The 9,410-nt window shown below is 50.9% G+C and overlaps 1 protein-coding gene and 1 pseudogene across 1 annotated transcript; one reads left to right on the top strand and one right to left on the bottom strand.

Moving 5' to 3' along the window:
• Positions 1–3,294: 3,294 nt before the first annotated feature.
• On the top strand, positions 3,295–3,887 carry LOC119310365 (annotated as a pseudogene).
• A 1,206-nt stretch (positions 3,888–5,093) lies between these two features.
• LOC119312271 (wall-associated receptor kinase 1-like) lies at positions 5,094–9,140 on the bottom strand. The gene is made up of 3 exons (XM_037587996.1): positions 8,104–9,140; positions 7,810–7,974; positions 5,094–6,311 (listed from the first exon to the last, which is right to left on the bottom strand). The coding sequence occupies exons 1-3, from the start codon at positions 9,107–9,109 to the stop codon at positions 5,326–5,328; spliced, it is 2,157 nt and encodes a 718-aa protein (XP_037443893.1). The 5' UTR covers positions 9,110–9,140; the 3' UTR covers positions 5,094–5,325.
• Between the last annotated feature and the right edge of the window lie 270 nt (positions 9,141–9,410).

The raw sequence follows: 9,410 nt of genomic DNA, 5'->3' as shown, positions 1-9,410 counted from the left end.
CACCGCCCGGGGTCGCCCCGTCCCGCGCCGGCGGACACCCGAGAGGGGAAAAGCCAGGGGGCCGCCGCCACCAGCATCGCCCGGGCCAGGCCCGCAGCGGGCGCCAGCGACGGCGGCAGAGAGGAGGGGAGAGGGAGAGGCGCGCGGGGGAGAAGGCTGGGCGCGGCCGGCCGGCCGCGGGGGCGGCGCGGTCGCGGGAGAGGAGAGCTTTTGGCTCACAAGCCCTCTTCAGCGTTGTAGTCGTTTCCAATCAAATATCTCGGACTACCCCTGTTTTCGCAGTTCTCTCGCACGTCGAGCTTCATCCCTTGATTGACCGTGTCGCCAGTCATATCCGACGTGGAAGGCTACACTGCTTAAGCATGGCGGCATGCTGATTTTGGTCAACTCCATTCTCACAGCCACGGCGGTTTACTACATGCTCTCACTTGACCTCCCTCCCTAGGTAATCAAGTGTCAGGACAAGTTGCGACTATTGTTCTTCTGGCGTAGGCAATATGAGGCCAATGGACGCAGTTGCTTGTGGCATGGAACAAGGTATGTGCACCCAAGGAGTTCGGTGGCCTGGGGTGCACACTCTTCATTTGATGGCGCTGGTTTGAGCGCATGGCCTCTGACAAAACGTGGGTGGACACGATTTCGCCATTCCATCCGAGGGGGAGGAGATTTTCAAAGCGGGTCTTTGGTGCTCTCTGGCTGACGACAGAGATATGCTTTTTTGGTTCGATAGGTGGCTGAACGGACTAGGAATGAAGCAACTTGTCCCCGATCTTCTGAAATTTGTGAACAAGAACACACCACGCCACCTCTGTGTGGTAGAGGCACTGAACGACGACCTTTGGGTTCGTGACATTGGCGATGCGCCCTCCATTTCGCTGATCACTTAGTTTCTACAGCTTTGGGCCAGGCAGGTTCAGCTGGTTATATATATAAAGCGGGGGCGAAAGCTTGTTTCGAGGAGGAGGTTCAGCTGACTGCCTTGCCAGACGATGTCTCATGGAGTTGGAGGCTTCCGTTAGATGGGAAATACAGAGCGAGTTCTACGTACTAGGCCATGTTCCTAGGCCGGGTCTTCCCTCCCTGCGCGGCGGAGCTTTGGCATTCTTGGGCACTCTTGGACATCAAGGTATTTTTTTGGCTGGCACTTAGAGATAGGTAGTGGAGGCTGGTTGCCTCGCGCACCGTCAAGTGCAACATCAGGACTGCTGCATTCGGTTCGCCATGCTTCTCCCTTGGCGGCTCCACAGATTCACCCGATGACTCCAATGAAGCTTGAAGACTGATGGCTACAGGTACAAGGACATTTCTAATCGATCCCAAATAAATAGTGAAGTATCCGGTGGAGTAAACCCTTAGTGAAGTAAATTTAATCCACTAATTTTTGGCAGAACCTAACCGATCCCCTATATATGACGGAGTAAAAGATCATTTGCATTTCATTTTCGGCCACCGAAACACATTTCTTTGCTTTGTTTTTATTCAGCGACATTTTGATACATTGGAGTACATAATTCATCAATTCTTTGCTACGAGAGAAGACCAAAGAAAACAAGAACCACAATCAGACATTTTAAAAGATATCCAATTTCCGTAACTGCTCCCACTAGTTGGACTAATATCTTCTCTATGTCTTCATTGTTGATCCGCAGCTTCTCGAGCTTGCACACTTTTTTCTTCTTCGATTCTAAAGAAGTAGATGTCGCTTCACATCTAATCCCATCTCTAGCCTCTATTCTAGCAATGAGTACACACACATCTATCAATTTTCGTGCTATCAATAGAGTGCTATCAATAGAACAATGTATTCTTTTTCCCAGTACCAAAACTTGCATCCATCCTACACACAAACTTCAACAAACAATGAGCTACAGTAATTGCGCCGAATCCGGTGAACAACCGAGTCAAAAGAAGCACACACCCCATTACTTTTGCGCTTGAACAACACTCATCCGGAATGTTGCGGCGTGGTAGAAACTCGGTGCACCACCTACCGCGGGCAGTCGTCGCACTGTATGACCGGTAACTGCGAGCCGACGAGCCAACACTTAGCCCGGGCGACGACCAGGCATGTCTTCACCGACGAACCGCTGACAGGAGAGATTCGAGTGTCTAGAAGAGGGGCCGATACCTGCATGCCGCGCAGAGGCATTGCTGGGGCTGTGCGGTCCGATTCCCGACCAATCCATGGCAAGGCGCAGTCGCCTGCGGCCAGAAACGCCAAACCCGGCGGCAACGGCAGCAACCGCAGATCCATCGGTTATGTGTCGGCGACGGGAAGAGGAGGCATAAATCCAAGTGGTCGAGGATAGTGGCGGAGCCTACAAAGCATCCACAACGACGGGCCGGTGCCGGCGGGGGTGGGAGGGGCGGCGCTGGCGTAGATGCGGCGCGGAGAGGCAGTGAAGGAGAGGCGCGACTTTTACTCGGTCGCCGAATGGTGGAGTAAATATAGGAATATCCGCCGCGACTGAGTATAACTTTTACTCCCTTGACGGATTGGGTATCGGCTAGGTAATAATGAAAGAAATAAAATCGAATTTTTACTCCTCTAACCAGTTATAGAGGATCGGTTAGAAATGCACTAACACCATGGTAAAGAATGGCGCTCAATTCATTGATCTTGGTGACCGTCAGGTTCATCTGGCTACGATACCGACGGAGGTAGTTAGCGTGCCAGTGCGGAGTTTGTGTTTGTGGAAGCGTGCGCGGTCGAGCGGAGACCGCAACGAGTGAATGGCCTGTAGGCTCTTTCTGGGCGGCGAAGTAGTTTGTTTTGGTGCGTGTGTGAAGTGTGAACTTTGGACTCGACGCTCACCCGGCTCTCGGGAGGTACTACGACACTGCTACGTCCACATGCTGAGTCCGCAGCCCTATCGTTCCACTTCCACCCGTGACATACCGTACCGAAGACTTTTCCGGCCAAAATCTGACCACCTTGTGTTCTCTTCGCACCCACTGATGTGCTGTGCCGACCTTCCGATCTCGTGTAACCTAACCTCCAGCGATTTCCATGCTGACAAACATGCATGAGGACGTACTTGGTCCAAGATTCCGGCTCCATGCGACTAGTGGTCTTTTTATTTTGAGGTAATAGCACAGGGAGTCCCACAACTTGTCCTAGATGTGACGATTTGGTCCCAAACTTGCAAAAGCCAACTATTGAGTCCCACAACTTGCACCCAATGTGCAAATTTAGTCCTAGCCAATCAGACGACGACAAGTGAAGCCTAGTCAGCAGAGCCGGTCAGCGCAGCACATTTTGCAATTATCCCCTGGCCTTAGCAGTAATCAACCCGCTCCAACCCGGGTGCGTGGCTCATCCTCCGGCCCGCCGGCGACGGCGCGTGGGAGCCATGGGGCCGCCTCGAGTGCTGGCGCGAGCGCGGCGGGGCGGGGCGGGGTCGTCCGACAGCCTCGGCTACCGCTTCGACCTCCTCGTCCCCGGCGTGGACCACGCTGTCCCCATCGCGGACTCCACCATCGCCGCGTCCAAGGGCGGCAAGTTCGCGCTCGACCTGACAGCCGCGCAGCCCCTGAGCCGGGGGAGCACCCCGGGCTGCAGCCCGCGAGGCAGCGACGACTTCAGCCAGTGGCCTCTGGGGAACTACCGCGGGTTCATGATGTCGGCGGTGGTGGAGGGCGAGGGGCGGTGCAGCAAGCCCACGTTGGAGGTCGGGGTGGCGCACGTCGGGTGTGCGGAAGACGCGGCGGCGTTCGTGGCGCTGGCGGCGGCAGTGGACCTGAGCATGGACGCGTGCAGGCTCTTCTCGCACAAGCTCAGGAAGGAGCTCTCGCACCTGCGGTCGGACGTCCTCCGGCGACCGCCGGCGGCCGGCAAACATCTCATTCCGACGAGCAAACTGTACAAAGTAGAGCCGATAATCTAGAAGACAATTTAGCTGGTTCTTTAGTTGGTTGCAGCCGTAGTAGTTGGATTTTGGCGATGGGTTAGTAGAGTACTTGGTTAAGGCAACCCTACAAGCAAGGCCCCTTATTTTTTTGAAGGGAAATAACTTTTGGGGAGAAACGGGGAGCGCACGGCACAGCGGGACAGGGAGCATGGCAATGGCAGGTGTGGTGGAGGAGCACGGCCGGTCTCCCTGCCAGTCCGGCACGCCCACCAGTCACCCACCGGCCGTGCAGCGAGGCAACGCACCGCGCCAGTGGGGTGGGGTGTGCGATGGGAGTGTGGGGCTGGCTGCCGTGCTCAGCCTGTCGTCCCGTGAGACGCCGCCGGTCACGGTGGCCTCCATCGCCGGCGACGAAGGGAGGCACCACCTTGGGGCGACGACCACGGCGTCGCAGGGGCAGGTGGTGATGAACTCCAAATACCTTAGGGCGGCGCAGGAGCTGCTCGACGAGGTGGTAAGTGTGAGCAAGGACGTGGACGCCAAGGCGAAGAGCGCTGCGTCGGTCAAGAAGAAGGAGGATTCGCAAGGCCTTTCCGGCGGCGGCGGCGGGGAGGAAGACGCCAGCGGGGCCAAGGGCGGCGCGCCAGCGCCCGAGTTCTCGCGGAAGTTCCGCTGCCTCCGCGACGCCATCGCCTCACAGGTGCACGCCGCCAGCCGTGCCCTGGGCGAGGACTGCGACGCCGAGGGGCTCGGCGGAGGGCTTGGAAGGTAACGCAAGGGAGAAATGAGAAGTGCGGTGTAGTACGAGTTGATTACTGCTAAGGCCAGGGTGGTAATTGCAAAATGTGCTGCGCTGACCGGCTCTGCTGACTAGGCTCCACTTGTCGTCGTCTGATTGGCTAGGACTAAATTTGCACATTGGGTGCAAGTTGTGGGACTCAATAGTTGGCTTTTGCAAGTTTGGGACCAAATCGTCACATCTAGGACAAGTTGTGGGACTCCCGGTGCTATTACCTCTTTTATTTTTGTTAAACTGCACAAATGTTGATTTGTAGCTGCATCTTTACAGTCACAGTCAGCCAGAACTAGCTTCAACAAGATACTCCCTCCGTTCGGAAAAACTTGTCTCTCAAATGAATGTATCTAGCACCAAGTTAATGCTAGATACATCCATTTAAGGGACACACTTGGGACAAGTTTTTTCGGACGAAGGGAGTATATACGCTGGTTCATGCAAGCACATGGGGAAATTGCTAATTATACGCTAATGTGACGATGATTGCTCCTTTGTATATGGAAGACGTACAATTGCTAACACGAATACATGGTTACACAACGAGTGAGTTACAACCAAGTACACATTTTCTTGGAACTAATGGACACGCTTCCCATATGTAACAATAATATTTGCTCAAAATAGCAAAATAAAAAAGACATTATCACAAACTTATGCGTTCACTCAGAGTCCAAGAACTTACGGTCTACGGGACTTGTTCAGTATCAGAAGCCGGTGTGCTATATCTGTCATTGCTGGTCTTTGGTCCACGTCAAGGTTGAGACACTCGACTGCTATCCCTGCCAGATTTTGAAGAAGCTCCAAGTCTTCTGCTGCCGCAATTTCATTGTCAAACAACTCGGTTATTCTGTTCTCGTTGTTGTGAACTTCGAGGAAGCTCTTTACTAAGTTATTATTGTCAGAATGTGTGGTCTTCTTCCTACTAATAAGCTCCAACAACACCACTCCGAAGCTATACACATCACTCTTTTCAGTTAGCAGGCCTGACTGCAGATATACTGGATCCATATAGCTCATGTCACCGATGACTCTTCTGGTGTGTTCTTTGTCTCCCGCAATCAACCTTGATATGCCAAAGTCCGAGATCTTGGGGACAAACTTATCATCCAAAAGTATATTTGCTGGTTTAACATCACCGTGTAGGATTTTGGTGTTTGTTTTTGAATGCATGTAAGCAAGACCATCTGCCGATTCTACAGCAATACTTAAACGTATATCCAAGTTTAGAGGCTTCTTGTCTTTGCTGTGAAGAATGTCATCCAGGCTACCACCAGAGAGAAATTCGTATACCAGCAACGGGGTACCAACCTCGAGGCAACAACCTATGAGCCTAACAATATTCTTGTGGATGACTTGAGATTGGATGATGACTTCATTTGCAAATTGGTCATTTTCCAGCAGACTACCACTAATCGGTTGCTTCACCGCAACTTGTTCTTTACCAAGAGTGCCCTTGTAAACTACACCGAAGCCACCTCTTCCAATAAGATTGCTTTCCTTTAAAATTGGCACGAGCTCCTCCTTTTTGAAAATTTTAATATTTTTTGCTCTCTCTAGTGTAGGTCCACCATTCTTTTCATAGAACTCCCTGGTCTTCCTTCTCTCTTTGCGGAGAAGAACTAGAAATGATATAACTACTATGATAGAAATACCACCAATGATACCTACATGGCAAAACATCCTACTAAAAAGTTTGCAACAAATGATATTGCATAAAAGATAATAAATTACTGATTTAACAGGTTATTTAGAATTTGACTTAAAAGCAGAAGTACTAGTGAATAGTTTAATAGTAGAAAGAAAGGGGAGGGACTTTGCCTTGTCCTCTTCGAGTCAGCGACCCTCACAAAGTAAGCCATATATATGTACTCTGTCTCGGGGAATTGGATTTCTATACCAAGCGGAAGTATTTGTATGTGGAGTTGTGGACCTTTGTTGGTTGCATCCTTGTACGTTTACCGCAAGGTGGATCGAGAAATTGAGAAAATGCATAAATGGACGAGTAGGAATTGAGCAAAATGCACCAAGGAAGAAAGTAGTGTTGGATCCAATGTGAATGTTGGGCAGATTCAAGCTTACTAAGCTAGTCCCTACGTTGATATTGGTTGTGTGCATCCTAATCGTTTAGAGGCCCGGTGTGTGCTCATAGTGAATGTATTCTCTTGATGCAACATTATAAGTCAATAAAATCCGCTCTTTATCGGAAAAAAACTAGTCTCTATGTACTTGTAGCTCCCGAGGAAGGGCGTGAGGACCTTTTGCTTTGATGAATTTTGACCAAGGCACACATTATTCTCATTTTCAAGTCCTTTTATAATTTGTTTTGATAGTGATGTGCTATGAAAGGAGAAGCTACTCTACCATGCCAACAAGCTGAAAGGGCCTTAATAGGATCTTATGTGCCAAAGTCTTAAAGCCATTTCAATCCCATTTTTAAAATCATTCTAAAAATCATTTTAATGACCCTCTTAAAATTTCATATCTTCTTTAGAGCAACAAAATTCATACACCAAAAAATATATTGCCAAAGGCACCACGCTCTACCAAAATATTGTGGGTTCTATTTGAAATGATTATTTTACATGTGAGCTAGATTGATTAGTACATCTGCCATTGAACTTTTCTAACTTTGACAATACAAGTATACAAAATTATTTAGATTGGTTAGTTCATATTTTGGTTTTGTTTCTCATAACTTTTACTAAGAGAGAAATACTACCATAGATCATATTAGTCAAAGGCATATGATATGTTGGAAACCATGCCAATTTCTTGATGATCCAGAGCACTGTGCATCCTAGCAGGTCCTTTGGACTGGCATTGAAGTGGAAATGTGGAATACACAGACAAAAAAAAAAGGAAAAGAAGTGGACCACGCAAGCTCACACAGGGTAACCGGCCCCATTATTTGGTCAAGGATGACGGCTCGTGTCTGGGCCTGTCTTGAGCGTGCGTACGCGCAAATGAGCAGGGGTCGTGTACGTAGTTGTCCATGTACCCCATTTTGACTTATTATTTACCTATCTTTTCAGACTTCATTTTAGAATTAACATGGTATCCTATATATGAACATTCATCCTATCCTATACTTTTATTAATTAAGTACATATCAGTAGTATGAAAATTAGCAGCATATGTATTAGCAGTTGAAGTGGTACTTACCCACAATCGCCTTGGCTACCAGGGGAAATTTCTCAACACACTGTCCTAATTTCCCATCGCCTCTCATTCCTGGCTTGCATGGACAATCATATCCTCCCAACCTGTTCTTGCATATGCCTTTGCTCGAGCAGTAGTATAGATCGGGGAACTTGCACTCATCGATGTCTTGAGAAGATAAAATTAAGGATATGAAATTAATTAAGCTTGAGTTAGTTAATTACTCGTCTAAGACAGGATGGAGTGTGCTACTGCTACTAGTAGGTCAACGAATTGTTAACTTGATTGAGATAGTACCTCGGCATCCATCGGCGATGTACGGGTTGCCCTCGTAGTGCTCCGAGCATTTGCACACGTAGCTGAGTGCATAGCCCGAGAGGCCAACTGTGGCGTTGACACAGTAGCTGTTGCTGCTGGCGCACGCGTAGTCCGGAGGTGGCCGCTGGCCTTTCGCCGGGCACGAGGCGTTCCCGACGATGGCGAAGTCGAGCACCACGGGGAAACTCTCCATGAGCAGCGTGTCGCCGTACAGGTCCGGCGTGGAGAAGACGTAGCGCGACTTCTCGACCACCATGGCGTAGGAGCACGGGCTGGACCTCAACAGGGCGTTCTCGTTCGGGACCACGAGCCCCGGCTCGACGCTGCCGTACTCCGGCACCGGGGGCAGGGCGGCCTCGCAGCAGCCCTGCCCCGCGCACGACCCGTTCCTCGCCGCGAGCTCCCGCTCCGTGCCAGTGCGGCAGACGGGCGTGGTCGAGCCGTCCATGACGACGTCGACCCTCCAGCCCACGCCGACGACGACGTTGAGCGTCTGCGACACGGCGAACGGCCCCTCCGTGATGCCGAGCGTCATGGCCTGGGTTTGGAACCTGTACTGGGTGCTGTTGGTGCTGCAGCCGGACGTGATGGGGCCGTACGCCCGCGCCTGGCTCCTGTCGGCTGACATGTCCACGAGCTCCACTGGAAAATACGAGGTGTTGTACCCCAGATAGGCGGCGGCGTCGGAGGCCGCCGAGGCGTCGCTGTCTGTGACCGTGATGCGGTTGGTATCGGTGTCGGCGAGGAACGCTCGAGGGGGGTCGACGGAGTGGTCGCAGGTGACCTGGAAGCCCTCGCGGAAGCAGCCGGGCATCAGGCCGAAGGGGAACGGGATGCTCATGTTGCCGCACTTGTCAGGGCAGCCCGGACGTGTGATCGGCAGCTGCTCATCTAGTTCAACCCCGGCCATGGCTGCTGCGCCTGCAAGAATGAGTACAAGCTGGACTGTCAGTGGCAGCAGCCTGGATTGCGAGGGCGTGGGCATGTTCCTGCGCGCGATCTTTCTTTCTCTTTTCTTTTTGGCTAGCTTGGATGCTCTGCGGTTTGCGCACCATGTGTTATATAAAATCAGAAGTCAACAGCGAGTCAACTGAGCTTCGTCGCCACGGACTTAACGCGTTTCCACGTTTTTTTTGAAAAAAGATCCATTTTATTAGCTTAAAATAAAGTATCATGAGAATACAAACATGATGAACACACATCCGTCCTCTACATAGTCAGGATGCACACAGTCAACATCAACACATAAAAAACACACATGCAAATAGCAAAGTCATATAATACCA

Source organism: Triticum dicoccoides, chromosome 5B (genome assembly GCF_002162155.2).
Source record: "Triticum dicoccoides isolate Atlit2015 ecotype Zavitan chromosome 5B, WEW_v2.0, whole genome shotgun sequence".
In the NCBI taxonomy this organism is placed as follows: Eukaryota; Viridiplantae; Streptophyta; class Magnoliopsida; order Poales; family Poaceae; genus Triticum; species Triticum dicoccoides.
This window is presented reverse-complemented; position numbering and strand designations above follow the sequence as displayed.

Excerpts from the sequence above, each read along its gene's own strand:
- LOC119312271 (XM_037587996.1), bottom strand. The coding sequence starts at position 9,109 with ATGCCCACGCCCTCGCAATCCAGGCTGCTGCCACTGACAGTCCAGCTT. Across the intron at positions 7,975-8,103 it reads CATCGCCGATGGATGCCGAG|ACATCGATGAGTGCAAGTTC; the intron begins GTACTATCTCAA and ends TATCTTCTCAAG. Across the intron at positions 6,312-7,809 it reads GGTAGCCAAGGCGATTGTGG|GTATCATTGGTGGTATTTCT; the intron begins GTAAGTACCACT and ends TTTGCCATGTAG.